The sequence below is a fragment of the Phyllobates terribilis genome, unplaced genomic scaffold (assembly GCF_046119375.1).
Source record: "Phyllobates terribilis strain yellow unplaced genomic scaffold, ASM4611937v1 Scaffold_8__6_contigs__length_399053987, whole genome shotgun sequence".
In the NCBI taxonomy this organism is placed as follows: domain Eukaryota; kingdom Metazoa; phylum Chordata; class Amphibia; order Anura; family Dendrobatidae; genus Phyllobates; species Phyllobates terribilis.
In genome coordinates this window covers 221,832,231-221,859,748 of record NW_027362768.1, presented here as the reverse complement: position 1 = coordinate 221,859,748, position 27,518 = coordinate 221,832,231, and the positions used below count along the sequence as shown (strand labels likewise).

The 27,518-nt window shown below is 45.7% G+C and overlaps 1 protein-coding gene across 3 annotated transcripts in view; it reads right to left on the bottom strand.

Moving 5' to 3' along the window:
* The window catches only part of ATF6 (activating transcription factor 6), a 168,012-nt gene that overhangs the window by 10,478 nt on the left and 130,016 nt on the right, over positions 1-27,518 (bottom strand). For 2 of the 3 annotated variants that reach the window (XM_073644072.1, XM_073644074.1), the window contains one exon: positions 20,618-20,702. In XM_073644072.1, coding sequence (XP_073500173.1) covers positions 20,618-20,702 — 85 coding nt within the window. Of the gene's footprint in view, positions 1-9,105; positions 9,228-20,617; positions 20,703-27,518 lie in introns of all 3 variants that reach the window. The other variant, XM_073644073.1, reaches the window with a different exon arrangement.

The following is a 27,518-nucleotide window of genomic DNA, read 5'->3' as shown; positions in this document are numbered from 1 at the left end:
CTGTATACTATGTACAGATCTCCAGTGTATAATGGCACTTATGGTAATATTTATATTGTGTTTTTTTTTTTTTTATTAATGATCAGTATTGTAGTATTTGGTCACTATGTGGTGCCAATATGTGGTCTGGTCATAGTGTGGCAGTATTTGTCCCTTGTATGTGGTATTATTGGTCAATTTAAAAAATATATGTGACACATTCCCTTAAAGAAAAATAAATAAAAATATACCTCAAAAGAGTACTGGATATTTTAAGAAATGTTTAATAGGTTAGAGTAGAGGAGGGCCCGGCCTGAAGAGTCTACCTTGTCATGGTGGGGGCTTACAAAATCTTTTGGCCAAAACAAAAGCTGCTGGCTATATATGTGATGTGGTATTCGATGGGAACTGTTAATATGTGATTGGTGAGGACGTGGTGCAGAAGTGGAGTTTTTTCAAGAGTGGGCAGTGTGACTGTGGAAAGTTCAAGGGATGAAGGCGGAGTCTCAAGGGGGCCCAAAAATTATGCCAGTATGGGCCCTGAAATTACTGGTGGCAGCCCTGCTTATAGGATTCACATTCATCCGAGTGCTAAACAACACTGTATTTACCACAGATTAATGGCCTATTCTCTTTAGTGCTATAACAGCTAGAATGCAGTATTGTTATTCATTTATAAAATTGCCAATGAGTAAAAGCCATTATTTTGCATGGCTATAATGTGTTCCATTTTTGGACTAGTGTAAAATAGGCTCAAGATCGTCATGGAAAGTGGGTAAAATTCAGTTTGACTGTAGAAATGGAGGCCATGCCTTTTAGAATTACAATTTTCCCCTGTACACTTAACTTTCCTTCAAAACAATGCTTCACTGTAAGAATATAAAGAATCAAATTATGTTTTACTACAGAATCTCTAAAATATTTTAAGATACAAACGTTAACTTATTGGCTGTAAAGTGGCAATGGAAAGTTTCACTTATGACACACATTTTAGGAATGATAATTGAAACTCAACTATAGTCCGTATAGTTCACAGTAAGACCAAATCAAAACCATTCCAAGGGTCAATTTCTCAGGACTTGTTTAAGAAAGAGCAGTAATCAGCCCAGCAGAAAAAGTATAGCTAATTCTACTCCCGAGGGGTAACAAACGGTACTAATTGGAAGTCAGATCTTAGACAGTCTTGGTCTGAAACAAGATGCTAACATTCCAGACACATGTTATTCAAAACGGTGACTGTAAGTTCTCGCATGCTACATAGTCTGTTCAAGGATTCGGAGAAAATAACCAGAAAAGACACCTATATCCTGTTAGTCAATATAAACCCTATCATTTCACAGAATTCCTTTAAATCGAGTAATCTGGAAATTGTAATAATCTGACAATTTATTTTGGCACGAACTTCAAAATAGTCTGGAATCTAACAAATCTCGAGCCAAAAGACAGAACAGAAAGTGTCAACTATAGTAGAATGTTATGTTAGCCCTTTATTGTGAGCGCACTTCCCAGATGGGCTCTCCCTAAGAAATCACACATTTCTTTCCTTCTAATAAATCTTCTAAACTAATATTTCATGTGTAGTAATGTTCTGGAATGGAATGTTTCACTGATCTAAAAAATAAACACTTCATGCAGCTAATGACTTCTATATCACTGAACCCAAGAAATACAGGTTTTAAATACAGAAACAAGTGATACAAATAAGCAAGTACAATAAACAGAAGTTTAACCCCTTAGTGACCAAGTCAATTATGTCCATAATGACCAAGTCAAATTTTACAATTCTGACCAGTGTCACTTTATGTGGTGATAACTCTGGAACGCTGGGTACTTCATGATAGTGGTAAAATTTCTTCAATATGATTTGAGTTTGTGAAAAAAAAACCGAAATTTGGCGAAAATTTTGCAATTCAAACTTTGAATTTTCATGCCCTTAAACCAGAGAGTAATGTCACACAAAATAGTTCATTAACATTTCACCACAATTTTTGAAATATTTCTTTTTTTTTTTGTAACTAAGTTATGAGTGAAAAATTGACCAGCAATTTCTCACTTTTCCAACAAAAATTACAAAACCATTTTTTTTAGGGACCACATCACATTTGAAATGTCTTTGAGGGGTCTATATGGCAGAAAATACCTAAAAGTGACACCATTCTAAAAACTGTACCCCTTAAGGTGCTCAAAACCACATTCAAGAAGTTAATTAACCCTTCACCTGCTTCACAGGAACTGAAGCAACGTGGAAGGAAAAAATTAACATTTAACTTTTTTTTCACAAGAATTTTACTTCAGACCCAAAATTTTTTTTTATTTTCACAGGGGTTACAGGAGAAAATGGACCATAAAATTTGTTGTGCAATTTCTCCTCAGCACACAGATACCCCATATGTGGCAGGAAACCACTGTTTGGGTGCACGGCAGGGCTCGGAATGGAAGGAGCGCAGTTTGACTTTTTGAACGCAAAATTGGTTGGAATCGAGAGCGGACGCCATGTCGGGTTTGGAGAGCCCCTGATGGGCCTAAACAGTGGAAACCCCCCACAAGTGACCCCATTTTGGAACCTAGACCCTTCAATTTTATCCAGGGGTATAGTAAGCATTTTCAACCAACAGGTACAACACAGAATTTGATGACATTAATTTGTCATATTGAAATAGTTCATTTTTTTCACAAATCTTGCTTTAGCCCCAAATTTCTCACTTTTGCAAGAGGTAGCACTGAAAAGTGGACCCCACAATTTGTTAACTACTTTCTTACGAGCGCAGCAATACCCCACATGTAGTCAAAAAGTTCTGTTTGGATAAAAGGCAAAGCTCGGAGCAGACAAAGCAAAGCAGGGGGAAAGCCTGCTCCGTACTGAATGTTCTCCGGGCAATAAGTATTTTCTATATGCCTGCCTAACAAAAAAAAAAAAAGGCTAAACCTAATCTAACACTAGTATTTTTTTTTATATTTTTTGCTTTTACTTTTGAAAAAACTGTGAGCCTAACCGTAACAAGCCTCCCTAGTAACACTAACTCTAGTGACCCTTACTGAAAAAAATAAAAACTCTTAAAAAAACAAAACAAACTGTAATTTGACAAGGGGGATGACACAGAAGGGAGGGGTGATCAATGAGGTTTAGAAGATTTACTGAAACTATTATTTGGGGCTTTTGATCACGGTGATAGAGTCTATCACAGTAATCAAAAGCCATTGGCCAATGAGAAAAATCTCTGCTGTGGCAGGGTGCAGGGAGGCAGATCTTGGCAGGCGCACATGTGCATGCCATTTTCTTTTTGCACAAGAAGGAGGGGGCGGCAGATCACGGGTCTGGTACCTAAGGTACTGTGGTGGGTTCAGGGACCCCATTTCTCCTTTCTCTGATATGTTAGATCATATCAGGAGGAGAGAGAAATTAATTTTAAATCTGACTTTATGTAATTGCTGTTATTCAGTGAATAACAGCGATCACATGACAGGGGACTGTAAAAACCGGCCCTGATCATGTTCTCCAGGGTCTCCGCTACCAGGGGTAGAGGAGACCCTGGAGATTTTCAGGCGCTGGGGCACGCTACACTGTTATTCCTTAGAACCGTTAAACAGCGGCACTGAGGAATAAGTACCCTTAACTGCCACTGTGAAAAAGGCGTATCGGCGGTCATTATGGGGTATTCAAGTTTGAAAGTTATCCCCCATTGCTGGAGGTCCGACCACTAGGACCCATACCATTCCTGAGATCCTCATGTAAATGGAGTGGAGGTAGACCATGTGCACTGCCACTTCATTCATTCATTCTTATGGGAGTGCCAAAGACCAGACGAGCACAGCACTCTGCAATCTCCAGCGGTATAATTAAGAATGATGGAGCGGTAATGGACATTATCGACCACCACGTCATTCATACAGAGCCCCAGTTCTTGGGATTTTTTGGGGGCTCCAAGCGGTTGGACCCCCAACGATCAGGAAGTTATCCCCTATATAGGAGATAACTATAAAACTTGAGAATACCCCTTTAAAGGGTAACAGACTATTACAGAAGCAGAAGGCGGCACTACGAATGGGGGCTGGTCTGGTCTGTTATAGCAATTTGTTAAAGATTATGCAGAATGCAGAAAAGAAGCCCTGGAAACAACACGAAGACCTCATGTCAAAAGTGTTTGATCCACGTGTCATCAGTGTTTTGGATCCATGTGTCGCCAGTGATTTTCACGTATGGTTTACTAAATTACAGAGCTTCACCTATCCTTTGCAACATTAAACACAGACAGCACACTGATACCATCTGTGCATCGTGCGTGTTTTTCAGACACTGATTTGTATTGCCACTTTTCATGCTTCTGGAAAAAAAAAAAAGACTAGTCCTCCGTATGTTCTCAACAGACACATGTCAGTGGAAAAACAATGACATGTGAACAACATCATAGACTAATGTGGACATCCATCAGTGAAAAAAACACATATACAAACACATACGTGCAACACTGATGCCTGAATGAGGCCCAAGGGAGTGAACGGCAATGCTGAAATACCTTTATCAAAATGTCCTGTGAAGTAAGAAGGGTTTTCAAGAATCGCATTACTTTGCTTTACAAAATGGCAGATAAAGAGCTGGGAAGTGGATGCCTACTGGCTGCTTGTGCCAGGACCACAAACTACAACCACTAGCTGACTATTTTTTACCATTTTTTTATTGCCTTCATTTGAAGGAAGAAAAAAAACAAAAAAAAAAAAAAAAAGGTTAACTTTAGTGTACGGTAATCATGTAGCAGTGGGGGACAATTTTTACACCTCTGATAATTTAATGTTCACTGGTGATCTCAAACAATTTTGAATGAATGAACAATATTTTTGCAAAAACATGTAGCCTTTTCTTTACTGTTAAATGTGTGGCCCAAGCAGAGAATTAGAAGTACCTGGAGTAAAGAAAAAGCTTAAAAAGAACCTCACAGCTGATACATGCTGCCCAATCCGTAGGCAGCATGTATCAGGCACTGGCTGTATGATCTCAGCCAGGTATGTTTGTCTCAAACGGTACAATGAGTCACAGAGATACATAGTTTTAATAGCCGCCGGGGATAGAGCGGTCTCCAGCGGCTTCTTCCTGCCTGCTGTCCTGGATTGACAGGTCTCTACCTATACGGCACGTAAGCAGAGACCTGTTACTCTAGGGCAGCGGGTGGGGAGAAGCTGCCGGAAACCCGCATTCCACAACGAGGCTGGGTCCCCAGCGGCTATGAAAGTATGTTTTTCTCTTAAACACCGCCGCTTTTCATAGTCAAACATCCCTGGCTAAGATCATACAGCCAGTGCTTGACATATGCTGCCCCTGGATCGGGCAGCATGTATCAGATGTCAAGTTCTCTCTAAAATGTGCATTCACAAGACAAGCAGTCTTGCATTTATGGTTTCACTCCTTTACCGCTTGTCCAAACACATAGTTTTTTATGCATTCTTCATGAGGGAAAAATATTTTAAAAATCTCATTCACATGGTACATGGTTACCCCCCTGATGTGTTTTTTTCTTACAAAAACATGGCATGCCAATGCTGTGTGTTTTCACTGCAGTTTTTTTCCTATTGAGATAAAAAAAGGTTTGATAACAAAAAACATTAAAATCAGCACTAGACTGGCGCCAAGCAAATGTGGTACCAATATTCAAAAAAAAGTGACCCTGGGAACTATAGACCAGTCAGCTTAACGTCTGTTGTGGGTAAATTGTTTGAAGGATTTCTCAGAGATGCTATTGTAGAATATCTTAATGATAATAACTGTCTAACTCCATATCAACATGGATTCATGAGGGATCGCTCCTGTCAAACAAACCTGATGGCCTTCTACGAGGAGGTGAGCTCACAGCTGGACCGGGGAGAGTCAGTGGATGTTGTATACCTTGACTTCTCCAAAGCGTTTGATACCGTGCCACACAAAAGGTTGGTATATAAAATGAGAATGCTTGGTCTGGGGGATAATGTGTGCAAGTGGGTAAATAGCTGGCTGAGTGATAGAAAGCAGAGGGTGGTTATCAATGGAGTAAGCTCAGGGTGTGTCAGGGTTACTAGCGGGGTGCCTCAAGGGTCTGTCTTGGGCCCTATATTATTTAATATATTTATTAATGATCTAGTGGAAGGGTTGCATAGTAAAATAGCAATATTTGCAGATGATACTAAACTTTGTAAAGTAGTTAATACAGATGAGGATAGGGCACAGCTACAGGAGGATTTAGATAAATTGGGGAGTTGGGCAAAAAAATGGCAAATGGGGTTCAATGCCGATAAACGTAAGGTCATGCACATGGGAAAGAAAAACAGCAGTCACCCATACATATTAAATGGGAAACCGTTGGGGAAATCTGACATGGAGAAGGACCTGGGCGTCTTGGTTAACAGCAAATTAAATTGGAGTGCCCAGTGTCAGGCAGCAGCTGCGAAGGCAAATAGAGTCATGGCATGCATCAGAAGAGGAATAGGGGCATATGATGAGAACATTGTTCTTCCTCTGTATAAAGCGCTGGTAAGGCCGCACTTAGAATATTGTGCACAGTTCTGGGCTCCGGTGCTCAGGAAAGACATATTGGAGCTAGAGAGGGTACAAAGGAGGGCGACTAAGGTAATAAAGGGAATGGAGGGACTAGAATACCCAGAGAGGTTGTCAAAATTAGGCCTATTTACGTTGGAAAAGAGAAGGCTTAGGGGAGACCTCATAAACATGTATAAATACATCAGGGGGCAGTACAGAGATCTCTCCCATGACCTGTTTATACCAAGGATGGTGACAAAGACGAGGGGGCACACTATGCGTCTGGAGGAAAGGAGGTTCCTGCACTAGCATAGAAGGGGATTCTTTACGGTCAGAGCCGTGAGACTCTGAAACTCTCTGGGAGAGGAAGTGGTGATGTCCAACTCACTTAATGAGTTCAAGAGAGGCCTGGACGCCTTTCTTGAGAACAATAAAATTACATCTTATGCTTAGTGATAGTTAATTAATCCAGGGATTTAATCTGACTGCCAGATTGGAGTCGGGAAGTGAATTTTTCCTCAATGATGTAAATTGGCCTATACCGCATGGTTTTTTTTCTTGCCTTCCCCTGGATCAACGCTGCGGAATAGCTGCAGTGCACAAGAAATAGGCTGAACTGGATGGACTCTTGTCTTTTTTCGGCCTTATAAACTATGTAACTATGTAGCATCAAAACTGCATTAATTACACTGCGGTTTTCTGGATTTAATTCTGCATATTCCATGTTGGGGGAAGGCGGGAGAGTTGGATAAATAACAGAACATGTATGTTATCACCACAGACCACAAACTAAATTAAACAGAGATCTTTTTTCCCACTGGGACTTACAGCCCCACTACTAGACAATATCCCTCCCCTACAGAAATCACACAAGTAAAAACTTTCATTCTTCTCTTCAACTTAGGATATGTTGGGATCTGGAAAAAAACAGATATCTTGTCCTATATTGGCTCCAAATTTAACCCACTTCCTTGAAGGCTGTGTTCACATGTAGCGTTTTTGGTGCGGCTGTTTCCACGGCATATCTGCAGTAGAACCAGCTTGTGTTACATGCACATTTTGCTGTGGATTGTGCTACAGATTTGGTGAGATTTCACCCTTGCCATTGCAAAGGATGAAATATGTGGCGATTCTGCACAGAGAATGCTGGGGATTTAAAAAAAAAAGGAGGGGGAACATGGTCCTAAACCCACAATAATTAAAAAAATGTATATGATCTTTAATTAACGTCATAAAAAATAAGGGGAAGTTAAAATACATGGGTCCACAAAATGGAGTTGGATTATAGCACGGCAGACGTAAAGTAGGTAAAGTTTCTGTGCATATTATCTGTGTAGTTATTTTTTTATGTATTGAATGCATACTCTTACAAATAGAAAGCACTCATCAACCAATAACACCATACACAACAATGCAATGATATATTATACGAGAATGTATATAAACCCCATATCAAGGTCATGATTAAATGGTGTAGGTACGAATATGATGTATATCACAGTAAAAGACATCATAAAGTAAGATAAAACCCTTGTACCCATTATATACTTGTACTATACTGCCAGAATGGTGCAAGTTCTGACGTGCATTTTGGCATTAGCCTTCATTTTTCACATCATATTTTTAATGAAATTGAATAGAAATCATACAGTAGTGTTCAAAATAATAGCAGTGTTTTCAAAAACATCTTTATACTAGTTTTTATTTCCATGTATTGGGAACATTGCACACTGCTTTCTAATTCAAAACATGAAAATAAATGTATATAATTTTTAACTACTTTACAGAAAATTACAAAAAATGAACATTCGGTTGTTCTAAAATATATCAGTGTCTGCATTTGTCTTTACAAACTCACAATATGTAGTCTTTCTTTTGAGGATTTAGCATTCCTGTGAATCACTAACCTAATATTTAGTTGTATACACAGTTTTTTAGAACTGCTTCACATCTATGTAGCATAGAGTTAACCAACTTCTGGCACCTGTCAACTGTTATTCCAGCCACAGATTCTTTGGCTACATCCCACAATTTTTCGGCATTTGTTGGCTTTGCCTCAGAAACTGCATTTTTGGTGTCACCCCAAAAGTGTTCTATCGGATTAAAGGTCCGGGGATTGGGCTGGCCACTCCATAACCTCACTTTTGTTGGACTGTAACCAAGATTTTGCTTGTTTACTGCTGGTGTTTCTTGTTGAAACACCCATTTCAAGGGCATAACCTCTTTAGCGAAAGGCAACATAAACTCTTCAAGTATTTTAATATATGCAAACTGGTCCATAATCCCTGGTATGCGGTAAATAGATCCGGCACCATAGTAAGAGAAAGATGCCCATATCATGAGGCTTGCACCACCATGCTTCACTGTCTTCAGAGTGTACTGTGGCTTGAATGCAGAGTTTGGGGGTCGTCTGATGAACTGTCTGCAGCCCTTGGACCCAAAAAGAACAATTTTACTTTCATCAGTCCACAAAATGTTTCTCCATTTCTCTTTAGGCTAGTTGATGTGCTCTTTGGCAAATTGTATCCGCTTCAGTACATGTCTTTTTTTAACAATGGGACTTTGCGGGGACTTCTTGCTAAAACATTAGCTTCACACAGGCATCAAATTGTCACAGTACTCACAGGTAACTTGAGACTTTGATCCTCCTGGAGCTGATCATTGGCTGAGCCTTTGCCATTCTGGTCATCCTTCAATCCATTTGAATGGTAGTCTTCCCTTTTCTTCCACGTCTCTCTGGTTTTACCTTCCATTTTAAAGCATTGGAAATCATTTTATCTGAACAGCCTATCATTGTCTGCACTTCTTTATACGTTTTACCCTCTCCAAATCAACTTTTTAATCAAAATAAACTGTTTTTCCAACAATGTCTGAGCATATTTATCAGGCTTTCGAGGAGAAATGCATGTACAACATGTTCTGGCTTCACCCTTAAATAAGGGCCACCAGATTCACACTAGTGAATGCCTCATTAACCTTTTCGGTGAGCATGCTCGGATGAAATCAGCCATGTTTAAAAAAACACGTATGCTTGGATCAAGTCTAGAACATTTTTTTTATTTTGTGAATTGGATCACAAGACAATAAGGCTGGGATCTCTAACTGAACATCTTAAGGTATGATATGGAGGCAAAATATCCACTGTATAATCTGTGTATACTAGTAATGATTATTAATATAATTGCCCATATTGTATAAGTTATGTTGACATGGCTACATGAAACCTAGACATAACAGAATTCTTAAAAATAATAATGGAAATCTAGCATGCTGCAATGTACAATTAGGTTTTCCCATTTGCATGGAATTCATAGCCGCTTGTGTCTACAAGGCTTTTGTTACAGTTGTGTGGAATTTTATAATCACTTGGAAAGTGTTCATAGATGAAGGGTTAAAAAAAGATTTAAGCCCATCATATTTAACCTTTTACACCATAGCGTGAAAAAAAAAATTGTTTCTGGCTCCTATTGGCAATCAGAAAGATTTCTGGAAGGAGCTGTTCACATTGTTTTCAGGCAGTTATTGGCGTGTATTTATTTAACTCCTTTGTCACCACAAATACCCCCTTTTACTGACCTGAGATATAAGAAAATAGCATCGCCTGACAGGTGAATATGACACAGCTGTCGGCTGTACACTATAGCTGACATGCTGCTGCAACCCCCACCATCGGTGTTGGCGCTGACCATTGCTGTTTAACCCCTTAGATGTTTCTGTCAATAGTGACTACAGCATCTACAACCCCTGGTAAAAATTATGGAATCACCGGGCTCGGAGGATGTTCATTCAGTTGTTTAATGTTGCTGAAAAAAAATCAGATCACAGACATGGCACAAAACTAAAGTCATTTCAAATGGCAACTTTATGGCTTTAAGAAACACTAAAAGAAATCAAGAAAAAAAGACGTAGTTACTTACCGGTAACGGGATTTCTCGGAACCCATGACGGCACCACGGAGAGAGAGGGGATCCGCCCTTCAAGGACAGGAAACCTACAGATAAAAAGGGCGGAACCTCTCTCCCTCATCAGTTGGTTTACAGAGCACCGAGAGGACCGCCAGGTTAGTAACACAAATTTTTACATTTATATATATAAAGCATATATATATGTATATATATGCTTTTTTTATTTTATTTTTTTATTTTTGTTAAAAAAAAGGAGCTTGCCAGACACACCCTGTGACTAAACAAAGGCGACAAACAATTGTGCGCACCCATGTGTGAAGGGAGGGAATGTACGGGTGCCGTCATGGGTTCCGAGAAATCCCGTTACCGGTAAGTAACTACGTCTTTCTCTTTCCCCATGACGGCACCACGGAGAGATTGCAGAGAAGTGAAGATTAGGGAGGGACCACCGCTTCCAGAACCCTTCTGCCAAAGGTAAGGTCTGAAGACGAGGTTAGATCTAGCCGGTAGTGTTTAAAGAATGTGGAAGGAGAAGACCAGGTCGCCGCTCTACATATCTGTTCGATAGAAGCCCCCAGCCTTCTCCGCCCAGGAGGCTGCCACTGCCCTAGTTGAGTGAGCCTTTAGGCCCACAGGCGCGGTTTCCCCACTTGAGGAGTAAGCCAGGGAGATTGCGTCCCTTATCCACCTTGCCAGGGTGCTCTTGGAAGCCTTCCGTCCCTTCCGAGATCCCTGGAAGCACACAAAGAGAGACCTATCCTTCCTACACTCTCGTGTGGCCTCTAAGTATTGTATAATGCACCTCCTGACGTCTAAGGTGTGAAGGACCTCTTCCCCCTTGTTTTTTGGGCCTGAACAAAAGGAAGGGAGGGTGATCTCTTGCGACCTGTGGAAGAGGGAACCCACCTTAGGAAGGTACGCTGGGTCAGTCCTAAGTGTCACCCTATCTTCTAGGATTTGCGTGAAGGGGGGCCCTGCTGATAAGGCTTGTATATCACTAATCCGACGTGCCGATGTGAGAGCTACTAGAAGGCACGTCTTAAGGGACAGGATTTTAAGAGACGCGTCCGCTAGAGGTTCAAAGGGACACCTGGTTAGAGCCGAAAGCACGAGATTTAAGTCCCAAGGGGGAGCATTCCGGGAGGGGATGGGCATGGACCTATGGGATGCCCTGATGAACCTGGAGACCCATCTATCCCCCGCCAGGTCACCGTTATAAAGAGCCCCCAGCGCCGCCACCTGAACCTTCAGAGTGCTTGTGGCCAACCCCTGCTACAACCCTCTTTGAAGAAACTCCAAGATAGCAGAAATGGGGGCCTCCTCCACTACTTCCGACCCCGTGAAAGAAAGAAATCTTCTCCAGGTTTTACCGTAAAGTTTGGTAGTTACAGGTTTTCTACTCGGCAGTAAGGTGGAGATTAAATTGGGGGAGAACGCTCTATCCCTCAAGAGCGCCCTCTCAAACTCCAAGCTGTCAGGTGCAGGTTTGCTACCTGTGGGTGTAGGACTGGTCCCTGGGACAGCAGATCCGGAACTCCGGAAGGACCCAGGGGTCGGAGGTGGACATTATCCTTAGCCAGGAAAACTAAGGCCTCCTTGGCCAGAAGGGGACGATCAGGATCATGTTTGCCTCGTCTTCCCTGATCTTCCTCAGAACTGCCGGAATGAGAGCAATCGGAGGAAAGGCATACGCTAGCTGGTGGTTCCACGGGATCGAGAAGGCATCTAGCGCCGCTGGGTTCCCCCTGGGGTCGATTGAGCAGAACGTGTCCACTTTCTTGTTTTGCCAGTTGGCGAATAGGTCTATGGAGGGGTGCCCCCAAACCCTCGTGATTTTGTCGAACACTAGCTGGTTTAGCTCCCACTCGCCCTGTCTCAGCTGAGTCCTGCTCAGGAAGTCCGCCGTGACATTCTCTGTCCCTTTTATATGGAGTGCCGATAGGGATTCTAGATTGTTCTCTGCTACCTGGAGGATGGAACTTGACACTCTTAGAAGAGAATGGGACCGGGTACCCCCCTTGTGATTTAGGTATGCCACCACTACCCTGTTGTCGGAAAACACTCTCACGTGGTGCCCTCTTAGCGTGTCTAGAAATTCTAAGAGGCCATACTTCACCGCCAGGAGTTCCTTCCTGTTGGAGGATACCCCTTCCAAATATTTCGACCAAACCCCCTGAGCCACTTGGTCGTTTAGATGAGCCCCCCACCCCCTGGGGCTTGCATCCGTCATTAGTATCTGAGATACTGGTATTGTCCATGGGACGTCTCTGCCTAGATTGTCCCCCTCTGTCCAACATGTCAGGGAAAGCAAAATTTTTGATGATAAGGTCAGCCGACCTTCTAAGTGCCCTCTTAGTGACCTTTCCGCCCCCAAGATCTCCCATTGTAAGCCCCTGGTGTGTAACTGAGCCCAGCGGACCCCCGGGATGCAGGCAGTCATGGAGCCTAGGAGGGACATTGCTCCCCTCAGTGTCATATTGGGATGGTTCTTCACGTAGGACACTCGGGCCATCAGGCTTTGGATTTTTTCTGCCGGGAGACGGCATTCCTGACTCATTGAATCTAACAGGATACCCAAGTACTCTTGTACTTGATCTGGTTCCAGCCTGGATTTTTTCAGATTCAGCAGCCAGCCTAAACTCGTCAAGGAACCCATGACTTTTGCTAGATGGTCCTTGCAATGGCTGAACGAGTTGCCTATAATAAGTAGATCGTCCAGGTACGGGACTATTAGGATGTTCCTCTCCCTCAGATGGGCCATAACCTCTGCCACCACCTTTGTGAATACTCTTGGGGCTATTGCTAACCCGAAGGGGAGAGCCGTATATTGGTAGTGCCTTATTGTACCCCTTATCGGTATCGCTACCCTCAGGAATTTTTGGTAGTCTCTGTGTATGGGGACATGATAATATGGGTCCTTCAGATCCAGGACAGACATAAAACAGCCTGGGAACAACAATTTCACAGATGTTTTTATTGATTCCATCTTGAATGAATGAACTTTCAGAACTCTGTTCATTTTCTTTAGATTTACAATAGTCCTGAACGTTCCATCCGGTTTCTTCCTGAGGAATAGAGGGGAGTAGAACCCATCGCCTACCTCCTGAGCTGGGACTTTCCAAAGGACTGCCTTGTCCACTAGGCCTAGAACCTCTTGTTCTAGAGCCAACTGCTCTACCTCTGAAGACCTCACGGGGGTTACTATGAAATTTGGACGGGGAGTGGAGAGAAATTGGGATCTTTGCCCCGATTTTATCAGGTCTAAAATCCAGCGCAAGTTTGATATTTTTCCCAGGCCGGGAGGAAATGGAGAAGCCTCCTCCCCACCTGGGGCTGCCTTTCATTGGGCGGGTTTCCTATTGTCACAATGGGGCCTGTTAAACAAACCCCTTGGCCTTTCTTTGCCTCTTGTCCTCCCACCTGTCCTGGTCTTTGGGGGGTCTCCTTCGCATGACTTTCCTACTCCGAAAAGATCTCCTAAAAGAAGTACCGGAGAGGACCGGGAAGCGTTTTTTGTTATCCCCGGCCTTGTCCAGGATATCATCCAGAGTGGACCCGAATAAGAATTCCCCCTCACACGGGATGGAGCACAGCCTAGACTTCGTTTGGAGGTCGCCTGGCCAGCATTCGAGCCAGAGGGCCCGCCTAGCTGCATCTGAAAAACTCCCAGCCCTAGCTGCCAGCCAGACAGAGTCGGCTGAGGCGTCAGCCAGAAAAGCTGCTGCACCCTTCATCACTGGGAAGGAGTCTATTATATCATCCCTTGAGGCTTTATCCTTCGACTGTGCTTCTAGTTGGTCTAGCCAGACCATCAAAGATCTGGCCGTGCATGTGTCTGCTACCGTGGGTTTTAACCCCCCCCCCTGCTGCCTCCCAAGCTCCTTTCAAAAAGGAGTCAGCTTTCTTATCCATAGGGTCTTTCAGTACCCCGATGTCCTCAAATGGCAGGGAAAACTTTCTAGAGGCTTTGGATATCGCGACATCAATTTTAGGCGCCTTCCCCCAGAAGGAGCACACAAGGTCCTCAAAGGGGTATTTCCTTTTGGGTGCCAATAACCCTTTCCTCTCTGATTTTCTACATTCCCTCTTAATTAGAGAATGTACTTGATCGTTAAGAGGGAAGGACCTCTTTTTCTTCTGTCCTAGGCCACTAAACATTATGTCCTGGATAGATTTTTTAGGGTGAGGATCCACGAACCCCATAGTAGACCTAACTGCCTTAATCAAGGTATCGGTTCCATCTATAGGGAAATAACTACGACCCCCGTCCCCTGAAGACGATGAATCGGATGAATCAGAGATTACTCCCCCCTCGTCTGAACCACTTGACTCCGGCCTGCTCCAACCCTCCACCGGGGATAGGTGTCTAGTTTTCCCTTGTCCCCCCCCCCCCTTCTGCAGGGACTTAAAGGTGTCTTCCACCTGAGATTTAATCAGGGATCTGAGTTCGGTGGCAAACTTAGGGGTCTCCTCACAGATAGTTTGCTCGATGCATGAATTGCACAGTTTCTTTTGCCATGCAGTGGGCAGATCCGGCGAGCAAAGCGCGCAGGCCCTGTGCTTGGATTTGCCCGTACTCTTCCTTCCCTGAGAAGAAAAGAGAGGGGGTCTCAAGTTACAAGTGAGCTTTCACGAAGATCACTTACCGACCCATAGTAAGAGGGAATACCGGATTTGAAGAGGAACCTGATCCAATAGCTGGGTCCTTCCTCGAGGCTGACGCCGCGCTGGAGTCCTTGCCACGTTGTGAAGATCTCCCACAACGCCCGCTTCCTCCGTCAACTTGCCGTGAAAGGCCGCTGGAGGATCCTTTAATATGCTTCCTCTGAGGCGATGGTGAGTGGGGGTGCAGGGATTGCACCTCCTGGGCCTCCTGCTCGCTCATAGCTGTAGGGTGCCAGAGAATGCCAGGAAGCACTCACCTGTGCTTCCCTGGCCATTTAAACTCTATAGGGGTCCGCCCCCCCTCTGGCCTGGCACCTGCGCTTTCCGGCGAGTCCCCCCCCCCCACCGCTAGGCCACTGCTGTGTACTATTAGGGAGGGGAGAGAGCCCCCCCCGAGCGGTCAGTTTCCCACGCGCGTTTAAACGCGCCACTCCCAGAGGGACCCGCGACCGTGTCATCTCCGGCACGCGCGCGCACGTCACTTCCAGGCGCGCGCGCCCCGCGTCACTTTCGGCGCGCAAGCCCCATGTCACCGTCAGGGGGGAGCGCCGGCGTGCACGCGAGCAGACGCTCTGACTCCTCTCGGTAGTCGTCCGGCGCGCGCGCGCTTCACGAAGCCCAGGCAAGCCTCCGACCCGGGCCCCGGGGCTTCAGGCCTACTCACTAACCCGAGCCCCGGAAGCCCCGCCATACTCACCACCTGGGCCTTGACGCCACTGGAGACCGCAGCGATCCTCTTGCTGTGCCGCGTCTCCCTGCCACCCTAGAGGCCCACTGACCCCAGCGGTGGCGCTGCAGGACACCGCACCAGCCGAGGCAGGGAACCCCTGCTGCCTGAACCGGTCTGGCCGGGCCTGGTAAGTCTAATGTTCTTCTTTCTTCATTCCTTTCACAGAAACTTTCATCCGTAGGTCCCTGTCAAGGACAGGAAACCAACTGATGCAGGAGAGAGGTGCCGCCCTTTTTATCTGTAGGTTTCCTGTCCTTGAAGGGCGGATCCCCTCTCTCTCCGTGATGCCGTCATGGGGAAAGAGAAAATGTGGTACTCAGTAAGGGTCATTTTTTCAGACTAAGCAGAGGGAAAAAAATTATGGAATCACTCAATTCTGAGGAAAAAATTATGGAATCACCCTGTAAATTTTCATTTCCAAAAAACTAACACCTGCATCAAATTAGATCGGCTCGTTAGTCTGCATCTAGAAAGGAGTGATCACACCTTGGAGAGCTGTTGCACCAAGTGGACTGACATGAATCATGGCTCCAACACGAGAGATGTCAATTGAAACAAAGGAGAGGATTATCAAACTCTTAAAAGAAGTTAAATCATCAATCAATGTTGCAAAAGATGTTGGTTTTTCACAGTCAGCTGTGTCTAAAATCTGGACCAAATACAAACATGGGAAGGTTGTTAAAGGCAAACATACTGGTAGACCAAGGAAGACATCAAAGCATCAAGACCGAAAACTTAAAGCAATATGTCTCCAAAACAGGAAATGCACAACAAAACAAATGAGGAACGAATGGGAGGAAATAGGAGTCAATGTCTGACCAAACTGTAAGAAAGCGTCTAAAGGAAATGGGATTGACATACAGAAAAGCTAAACAAAAGCCAGCATTAACACCTAAACAGAAAAAAACAAGGTTACAATGGGCTAAGGAAAAGCAATTGTGGACTGTGGATGACTGGATGAAAGTCATATTCAGTGATGAATTGCGAATCTGCATTGGGCAAGGTGATGATGCTGGAACTTTTGTTTGGTGCCGTTCCAATGAGATTTATAAAGATGACTGCATGAAGAGAACATGTAAATTTCCACAGTCATTGATGATATGGGGCTGCATGTCAGGTAAAGGCAGTGGTGAGATGGCTGTCATTACATCTTCAATAAATGCCCAAGTTTACATTGATATTTTGGACAGTTTTCTTATCCCATCAATTGAAAGGATGTTTGGGCATGATGACATCATTTTTCAAGATGATAATGCATCCTGCCCTCGAGCAAAAACTGTGAAAACATTCCTTGAAAGAAGACACACAAGGTCAATGTCATGGCCTGTAAATAGTCAGGATCTCAATCCAACTGAAAATCTTTGGTGGAAGTTGAAGAAAATGGTCCATGACAAGACTCAAACCTGCAAAGCTGATCTGACAACAGCAATCAGAGAAAGTTGGAGCCAGATTGATGAAGAGTACTGTTTGTCACTCATTAAGTCCATGCCTCAGAGACTGCAAGCTGTTATTAAAGCCAGAGGTGGTGCAACAAAATACTAGTGATGTATTGGAGTGTTCTTTTGTGTGTTTGTTTTTAATGATTCCATAATTTTTTCCTCAGAATTGGAGTGATTCCATAATTTTTTCCCTCTGCTTGGTCTGAAAAAAAATTACCCTTACTGAGTACCACGTTTTTTCTTGATTTCTTTTAGTGTTTCTTAAAGCCATAAAGTTGCCATTTGAAATGACTTTAGTTTTGTGCCATGTCTGTGATCTGCTTTTTTTCAACAACATTAAACAACTGAATGAACATTCTCTGAGCCCGGTGATTCCATAATTTTTGCCAGGGGTTGTAGATAGGTAACAGAGTGTGGGGGCTCCTTGACCCCCCATTTATACCCTGTGATCATTATTTTGAGGTCCTTTTGGTTGCCATGGCAACTCACAGAAATAATGGCCTTAGAGTCTGGTGACCTGCTCAGATAAGCAACATTTACAGTGCTGGCCAAAAGTATTGGCACCCCTGCAATTCTGTCAGATAATACTCAGTTTCTTCCTGAAAATGATTGCAAACCACTGTTGGGTGCACGGCAGGGTTCAGAAGGGAAAATTTACTTTTTGAATGTAAAATTTGCTTGAAAAATTAGCGGACGCCATTTGGGGAGTCTCAAATGTGCCTAAACAGTGGAAACCCACCACAACTGACCCCATTTTGGAAACTAGACCCCCTAGGGAACTTATCTAGATGTATGGTGAGCACCCTGAACCCCCAGGTGCTTCACAGAAGTTAGTTTATAATGTAGAGCCATGAAAGTAAAAAAAAATCGAACTTTTTCCCCAAAAATGATCTTTTAGCCCCAAATTTTATATTTTTACAAGGGTAAGAGGAGAAAACTGACCCCAAAAACTGTTGTGCAATTTCTCCTGCGTACACGGATACCCCATATGTGGGGAAAATACACTGTTTGGGTGCACGGCAGAGTTCAAAAGGGAAGGAGCACAGTGTGACTTTTTGAACGATAAATTGTCTGGAATCGAGAGCGGACGCCATGTTGCATTTGCAGAACCCCTAATGCGCCTGAACAGTGGAAACCCCCACAATTGACCCCATTTTGGAAACTAGAGCCCTCAAGGATAATAATCAAGGGGTATAGTGAACATTTTGAGCCCGGAGGTACGACACAATTTGATAACATTAGGTCATCATATTGAATAAGTTGTCATTTGTCTTGAGCGCAAGTGCTCGCTACTTGAGTTTGCATCGGGTACTCAGGTAAGCACCAAGCATCGCGGGTGCTCCAGTGACACGCTCGAGTCCCCGTCCCGCATATTTCACGGTTGTTAGACACCCCCCAAAAAAAAAAAAAAAAACATGCGGGGATTGAACCGTGCATGGCAGGCAATCCCCGCGTGGCTCTTTTGGCTGTGTAACAGCCACGAAACATATGGGGCGAAGACTCGAGCATGTCACTTGAGCACTCGGAATACTCGGTGCATACCTGAGCACCCGATGCAAGCTCAAGTAGCACTTGCGCTCAACACTAGTCACCATATTGTCATTTTATTTTCTTTACTTTTGAAAAAATCCCAACCCCAACCCTAACCCTAATACAACCCGAACTCTACCCTAACCCTAACACAACCCTAACCCAACCCTAATCCTAACTGTAACTCTAATCCTAGAGTTTATTTTTTACGCCATTTCTCGTGCGGCATAAGTGATTAGACTGCTTTATTCTTCGGTTAGGTGCGATTACAGCGATACCAGATTTATATTGAGTTTGTATGTTTGGCAGCTGTCACACGTTTTTTTTTTTAGCAAAGACTAGTTTTTGCAATCATTTTTCCAACAGACAGTGATGTAAGGCCTTGTTTTTTGCAGGATAAGTTGACGTTTTTATTGGTACCATTTTCATTTTTTGATCGCTTTCTATTCCAATTTTTGAGAGGCAGAATAAATAAAAACCAACAATTCAGGAAGTTTTTTTTTCCCACGTGTGGTAAAATTGATAAGGAAGCGTTATTCTTCGGGTCAGTATGTTTACAGCGATACTCGATTTATATATTTTCTTATGTTTTGGCGCTTTTACACAATAAAAACTATTTTATAGCACAAAATTTTTTTTGCATCGCTTTATTCTGTGAGCTTTACTTATTTTTCAGCTGATGGAGCTGTATGGCAGGTTGTTTTTTGCGGGACAAGATGACATTTTCAGCTATACCATTTTTATTTACACAAGTCTTTTTGATCGCGTTTTATTCCATTTTTTGTTAGGCGGTGTGATAAAGCATAGTTTTTTGCTTTGTTTATTTTTTTTACCGTGTTGACTAAAAGGGTTAACTAGTGGGACAGTTTTATAGGTCAGGTCGTTCCACACGCCGGCGATACCAAATGGGTACTTTTATTGTGTTTTTTTCAGAATAATATTTGTGGGTACAGTATATTTTTAGTTTTTTGTGCATTATTTTTTATTTTTCAATTTTTTTACATTTTTTTTCCTTTTTACAATTTGTCCCACTATGGAACTTTCATTTTTTTCAGGCTGATCGCTTGTACAGCATAGGGATGCAGCAGGCTGACAGCTCTGCACTGGGATGCCTGGTGACCCGGATGTCATAACGACATCAGGTAACCATGGCAACGATCAGGACCCCACGCTGACAGTGCGGGGTCTCCGATCAAAGGTAAGAGGGGCTGTTTTTCCTCTACCTGCTCCCGAAATGCTGCGATCGACTTAGATCGCAGCATTTCAGGGGTCAATGTGCTGGGAGCTGTGCCCCTCCTAGCACAGAGTACTGGGTGTCTGCTGTCAAAATCAGCTCACACCCGGTGACATCAAAAATGCAGTTTCTGAGGCAAAGCCAACAAGTGCCAAAAAATTGTGGGATGTAATCAAAGTATCCTGGGCTGGAATAACAGTGACAGGTGCCAGAAGTTGGTTGACATCTATGTAACATAGATGTGAAGCAGTTCTAAAAAACTGTGGTTATACAACCAAATATTAGGTTAGTGATTCACAGGAATGCTAAATCCTCAAAAGAAAGACTACATATTGTGAGTTTTGTAAAGACAAATGCAGACACTTATTTTTTAGAACAGCCCAATGTTCATTTCTTGTTATTTTCTGTAAAGTAGTTAACAATTATATACATTTCTCTTCATGTTTCGAATTAGAAAATAGTGTGCAATGTTCCCAATACATGGAAATAAAAACCAGTATAAAGATTTTGTGCTTAACTCGTGTTTTTGAGCACACTGCTATTATTTTGAACACTACTGTATATACATAGTGTGCGAAACATCTTGTTTTACATCAATGTAATTTTCCCTTATGCTCCATTTAACTTACTTACCATTAATATTTGTTGAGGGCAAAATAATTGACATTTTTGGCCTGCTGGTTTTACTTCTGTTGGTAGCCGGCAATAGCAAGTGGTCCTGCAAAATGCACAAAAATCCAAAATATAAATTATAAAACAAACTTAAAAGATTAAGATCACCTTTAACCCCATTCGCAACCTTGGGATTCGTCGTTTTTGCATTTTCGTTTTTTGCTCCCCTTGTTCCCAGAGCCATAGCGTTTTTATTTTTTGCTTAATATGGCCGTGTAAGGGCTTATTTTTTGTGGGACGAGTTGTACTTTTCAACGCCATTACTAGTTTTACCATATCGTGTACGGGAAAACGGGAAAAAAAATCCAAGAGCGGTGAAATTGCAAAAAAAGTGCAATACCACAGTTGTTTTTTATTTATTTTTATTACCACGTTCACTGAATGCTAAAACTGACCTGTCATTCTTATTCTCCAGGTCATTACGAGTTCGTAGATACCAAACATGTATAGGTTCTTTTTTATTTAAGTGGTGAAAAAAAATTCCAAAATTTGGTAAAAAAAAAAAAAAAAAGAAAATAGCGCCATTTTCCAAGACCCGTAGCGTCTCCATTTTTCGGGATCTGGGGCTGGGTGAGGGCTTATTTTTTGCGCGCTGGGCTCACGATTTTAAGGATAACATTTTGGGGTAGATCCGATGTTTTGATCGCCCGTTATTGCATTTTATTGCAATTTTGCGGCGACCAAAAAAAGTAATTCTGGCGTTTAGAATTTTTTTCTCGTTACGCCGTTTACCGATCGGATTAATTCTTTTTTTATATTGATAGATCGGGCGATTCTGAACGTGGCGATACCAAATATGTCTGTGTAGGGTTTTTTTTTTATTATTTTATTTTGAATGGGGCGAAAGGGGGGTTGTAGCATCGGCGTCTCTGCCTCCTGCTAGGCAGAGACGCCGTCCCTCTCACCTTCCTGTTCAGCGCACGGCGTCCTCTAGCGCTCCTTCCCTCGCTGCTGCCGGCGCGCGCTCCTTCTCGGGCACTGTGCTTAGGGCGCGCGCTCCCCCTCTCTTAAAGGGACCGCGCGCACCGTCCTAAGGAGTCCCCGGCCAATAGCCGGAGGACTTCCCATATATAAGGCACCTCCTCCAAAATGGAGGTGCCCGAGCAAAGTTGTTGCAAAGCATACTCACCTCTGCTTCAGACCTCAGGTCCCGTTACCAGCCTGACTACCAGTCCTGTTTGCCTGCTTGTCTTCTCTTCAGCCCGACAGTCTGCCTCCTGCATCCGTCAGTCTGTCTATGGGCAAGTCCACCTGCGGACCAGGAAGCACCTGCCAATTACCAGCCTGCTACCTGCCGTACCTGCTAGCCCGCTCACCTGGGAGCGCTCACCTGCTACCCGCCTGCTAGCCTACCTGGAGGCTCCGCCGTCACTTGCCGTGACCACCTGCCTGCCAGCTAAGAGACTCTTATCTGCTCTTCCGTCACTTCCCGTGACCACCCACCTACTCACCCAGAGACTGCTACCTACCTGTTGTGTCCACCCGCTACTCCGGTCAGTCCCCGCTACTTGACCCGTGGGAGCCACCTGCTCTATTACAAGGTCGTCTCCTGTATAACACCTGCCCCTCGGGGTCCCTCCTTGTTCCTGGGCACAGAGGTTCCACCACCCGGCCCAGTTACAGTTTGCTCGGGCCATGGAATCCGGTGGCGCCCAAGCTCCTTGGCTCTCTGACCTGTTCCACGAAGTCTCCCGTCAGAGATCCCAACAGGAATCCATCCTGAACCACCTGCGTAATGTCAACTCCCGCCTGGACACACTGACTGCTCCACCTGGACCGGCCTCCAGTCGTACGACTCACGCCCCGGCAGCGCCGCTACCCATCAATGCCATGGTACCCGGTCCGAGGCCCCGGATCTCTGCACCGCCTAGTTTTAGTGGAGATCCCGCCTTGGCTCGAGGCTTCATTAACCAGCGCACCATGCACTTTGAACTCTTGGCACATCACTTTACCACCGACCGGGCCAAAATGGCTTTCATCATGTCCCATCTCACTGGGGAAGCACTGGCTTGGCTAAATCCCCTGTGGGAGAGAGGGGATCCCCTGGTATCCAACTTGTCAGCTTTCCTCACTGCTTTCCGGAGAGTTTTCGATGAACCGGGACGAAAGACCTCGTCAGCCTCCTCTCTGCTACGTCTCCGCCAAGGGAGTCTCACCGTAGGTCAATATGCCATACGGTTCCGTACCCTCGCTTCTGAGCTTGCCTGGGATAACGAGGCCCTGCTGTCCGTCTTCTGGGAGGGTCTTTCCGGACGGATTAAAGATGAACTTGCCGGTCGGGACATCCCTACCACCCTGGACGACCTGGTGACACTTGCTACCCGGATTGACATCCGGTTCCAGGAACGCACTAAGGAAACCACCCGTGAGAGAAGGTTTCCCCGCCTTGCTCCTAACTTCCAGAGACCTGTCTCTTCTTCAGTCACTCCCCGGGCGCACTCACCCGAGCCCATGCAGGTCGACCAGACCAAGTTGGTCAAATCCCGCCAGGAGTCACGCCGGGCCGAGGGGAGCTGTTTCTATTGTGGCAGCAAGGAGCACCTGATCCGTTCCTGCCCGGAGAGGCCGGGAAACACCGGTGTCTAGGATCGCTCGGAGAGGTCGTCATAGACAAAAGTAAGTCCTCTCCCTCCCTGACTTTGTCAGTCTCTCTCTCCTGGGGAGAGGATCGGCACTTTGAAATCGCCCACCTGGACTCTGGAGCTGCTGGGAACCTCATCTCCCAGTCCTTGGTAGAGAGATACCGTATGCCCACCAAGCCTCTCACTGAACCTTTGTCAGTTGCCTCCGTGGATGGTAGACTCCTTCCAGTGCCCATCCTGCTTGTCACTGAACCCTTAACTCTGCAGGTGGGAATGCTGCACTCTGAGAAGATCTCCTTCCATGTGCTATCTGGACTCTCTCACTCCCTGTTGCTAGGTCTACCTTGGCTCCAGACACATGAACCCGTATTGAACTGGCGATCCGGTGAAGTTCTCCGGTGGGGTCCCGACTGCCATAAGACCTGCCTGGTTCCGGTCCGCCCAGCTCGCCCTCCACCTACTCCAGCTAATCTACCCGGTCTCCCGGCTCCATACTGGCCCTATGCGGACGTCTTCGGTAAAAAGGAAGCAGAGACATTGCCACCCCATAGGCCATATGACTGCCCGATCGACCTGGTACCTGGCGCCACTCCTCCCCGTGGGCGTATCTACCAGTTGTCTGCGGCCGAAACCCGGGCCATGTCTGAATACATTGAAGAAAATCTGGCTAGGGGATTTATCCGAAAATCTACCTCCCCGGCTGGAGCTGGATTCTTCTTTGTCAAAAAGAAAGACGGCTCGCTATGTCCCTGTATTGACTACAGAGGACTCAATCTAATCACTGTAAAAAACAAATACCCCCTGCCGCTCATCTCCGAATTGTTTGACCGTCTCAAGGGCGCCAGGATCTTCTCCAAGCTGGATCTACGAGGAGCATATAACCTTGTCCGTATCCGTCAAGTAGACGAGTGGAAGACTGCATTCAATACCCGGGACGGTCACTATGAGTACCTTGTGATGCCCTTTGGTCTCTGTAACGCCCCCGCTGTCTTTCAAGAGCTGGTCAACGACATCTTCCGTGACCTCCTGTACTCCTGCGTAGTGGTATACCTGGACGATATCTTGGTCTTCTCTCCGGATCTCCCCACAGGTCCTGCTTAGGCTTCAGCAGAACCACCTTTATGCCAAATACGAGAAGTGCCTCTTCGACCAGACCTCCCTTCCATTCTTGGGCTATGTTATCTCCCAGACAGGTCTGCAAATGGATGCCGAGAAGCTCTCTTCCGTTCTTAAATGGCCCTGTCCAGAAGGTTTGAAGGCGATACAGCAATTCCTGGGCTTCGCCAATTACTATTGTATTTTCATCCCACACTTCTCGTCCCGGACTGCTCCCATATCTGCGCTTACCCGTAAGGGGGCAAATCCCAAGGTATGGTCGCCTGAAGCAGAGGAGGCCTTCCTTTCCTTAAAGAGAGCCTTCGCCTCTGCCCCCGTCCTGCACCGTCCGGACTGTAATAAACAATTCTACCTGGAGGTTGATGCCTCCTCCTCCGGAGCCGGAGCGGTACTCACCCAAAAATCTTCTACCGGGAGAATGGTAACCTGTGGTTTCTTCTCCAAAATCTTCTCCTCGTCTAAGCGCAACTACTCCATAGGAGATCGCGAATTGCTAGCCGTCAAATTGGCACTGGGGGAGTGGCGCTATCTGCTTGAAGGGGCTCTTTACCCGGTAATCATCTACACGGATCACAAAAACCTGGCATATCTCCAAAATGCCCAGAGACTCCATCCTCGCCAGGCCCGGTGGTCCTTGTTTTTTGCCCGCTTCGACTTCATTCTTCATTTCCGCCCGGCGGACAAGAACGTCAAAGCTGATGCCTTGTCCCGGTCCTTCCTGTCCTCCAAACAAGAGGAGGAGCCGACGCACATCATTGACTCCTCCAAGGTGATGAATGTGGCCCCCTTGGATCTGACTCATCTTCCACCCGGTAAGACATTTGTAGCAGTACCAGATCGGGAGAGGGTTCTTCGCTGGGGACATTCGTCTAAACTAGCTGGCCATGCTGGCCAAAAGAAGACCTTCCAGCTCATTACCCGGCATTACTGGTGGCCTACCCTGCGAAAGGACGTTGTGGACTTCGTCGCGGCCTGTTCATCCTGTGCCCGTAACAAAATTCCCAGACATCTACCAGCTGGCCATCTCCATCCCCTTCCCGTACCTGCTGCTCCATGGCAGCACATTGCTATGGACTTTATCACCGATCTTCCTGTTTCTGCCGGTTGTACAGTCATTTGGGTGGTCGCTGACCGCTTTTCTAAAATGGCCCACTTCATTCCCCTGCCTGGTCTCCTATCTGCACCCGAGCTGGCTAAAAAGACTTTAGCCATCACATCTTCCATCTCCATGGCCTACCCCTCCACATCGTGTCGGATCGTGGGGTTCAGTTCACCTCACGCTTCTGGAGAGCCACATGTAAGCTGCTAGACGTCACCCTGGATTTCTCCTCCGCTTACCACCCACAGTCCAATGGTCAAGTGGAGCGGATCAATCAGATCCTGACCAGCTACCTCCGGCACTTCGTTAATGCCCACCATTCGGATTGGGTGGATCTCCTACCATGGGCCGAATTCTCTTATAATAACCATGAGAGTAAATCCTCTTCCAAATCCCCGTTCTTTATAGTCGGTGGCCAACATCCCCAGATTCCAGTTCCTGTCTCCACTTCTGTGGACAGCCCTGCCGCGGAGTCTCTTGTCAGCGAATTTTCTACTACTTGGGAGAGCACCAGGTCCGCTCTTCTTCTGTCCTCCGAGAGGATGAAGAGATATGCTGATAAGAGACGTCTGGATCCGCCTCAATTTCGTCCGGGAGACCAGGTTTGGCTCTCTTCCAAACATGTGCGGCTCAAAGTACCCTCCTACAAGTTGGGCCCTCGATTCATCGGACCCTTCGAAGTCCTCAGGCAAATTAACTCAGTGGCCTACAAATTAAAACTCCCGGCCACCCTACGCATTCCCAACTACTTCCACGTATCCCTCCTCAAACCCGTTGTCCTTAACACTTTTTCCGACAATCCAGGTACTCCTCCTACTCCGGTTTCTGCTGAAGACGTCTTTGAAGTGGAGAGTATCCTGGCCACCAAGAGGGTAAGAGGGAGAACCTTTTTTCTGGTGGATTGGAAGGGGTTTGGTCCTGAGGAAAGAACTTGGGAACCCAGGGAGAACATCAACGCTCCGCTTCTCCTTGAGAAATTTCTCTCTGGCCTAAAAAAGGGGGGCCTAAAGGGGGGAGTACTGTAGCATTGGCGTCTCTGCCTCCTGCTAGGCAGAGACGCCGTCCCTCTCACCTTCCTGTTCAGCGCACGGCGTCCTCTAGCGCTCCTTCCCTCGCTGCTGCCGGCGCGCGCTCCTTCTCGGGCACTGTGCTTAGGGCGCGCGCACGCTCCCCCTCTCATAAAGGGACCGCGCGCGCCATCCTAAGGAGTCCCCGGCCAATAGCCGGAGGACTTCCCATATATAAGGCACCTCCTCCAAAATGGAGGTGCCCGAGCAAAGTTGTTGCAAAGCATGCTCACCTCTGCTTCAGACCTCAGGTCCCGTTACCAGCCTGACTACCAGTCCTGTTTGCCTGCTTGTCTTCTCTTCAGCCCGACAGTCTGCCTCCTGCATCTGCCAGTCTGTCTAAGGGCAAGTCCACCTGCGGACCAGGAAGCACCTGCTAATTACCTGCCTGCTACCTGCCGTACCTGCTAGCCCGCTCACCTGGGAGCGCTCACCTGCTACCCGCCTGCTAGCCTACCTGGAGGCTCCGCCGTCACTTGCCGTGACCACCTGCCTACCAGCCAAGAGACTCTTACCCGCCCAGCCGTCACTTGCCGTGACCGCCTGCCTGCCAGCCAAGAGACTATCACCCGCTCAGCCGTCACTTGCCGTGACCGCCTGCCTGCCAGCCAAGAGATTCTTACCCGCTCAGCCGTCACTTGCCGTGACCACCTGCCTGCCAGCTAAGAGACTCTTATCTGCTCTTCCGTCACTTCCCGTGACCACCCACCTACTCACCCAGAGACTGCTACCTACCTGTTGTGTCCACCCGCTACTCCGGTCAGTCCCCGCTACTTGACCCGTGGGAGCCACCTGCTCTAATACAAGGTCGTCTCCTGTATAACACCTGCCCCTCGGGGTCCCTCCTTGTTCCTGGGCACAGAGGTTCCACCACCCGGCCCTGTTACAGGGGTGATTTAAACTTAATTTTTTTTTATATTTTTAAAAACTTTTTTTTTTCACTTTTTGCATGCTTCTATAGTCTCCATAGGAGACTAGAAGCAGCAACAATCCGATCG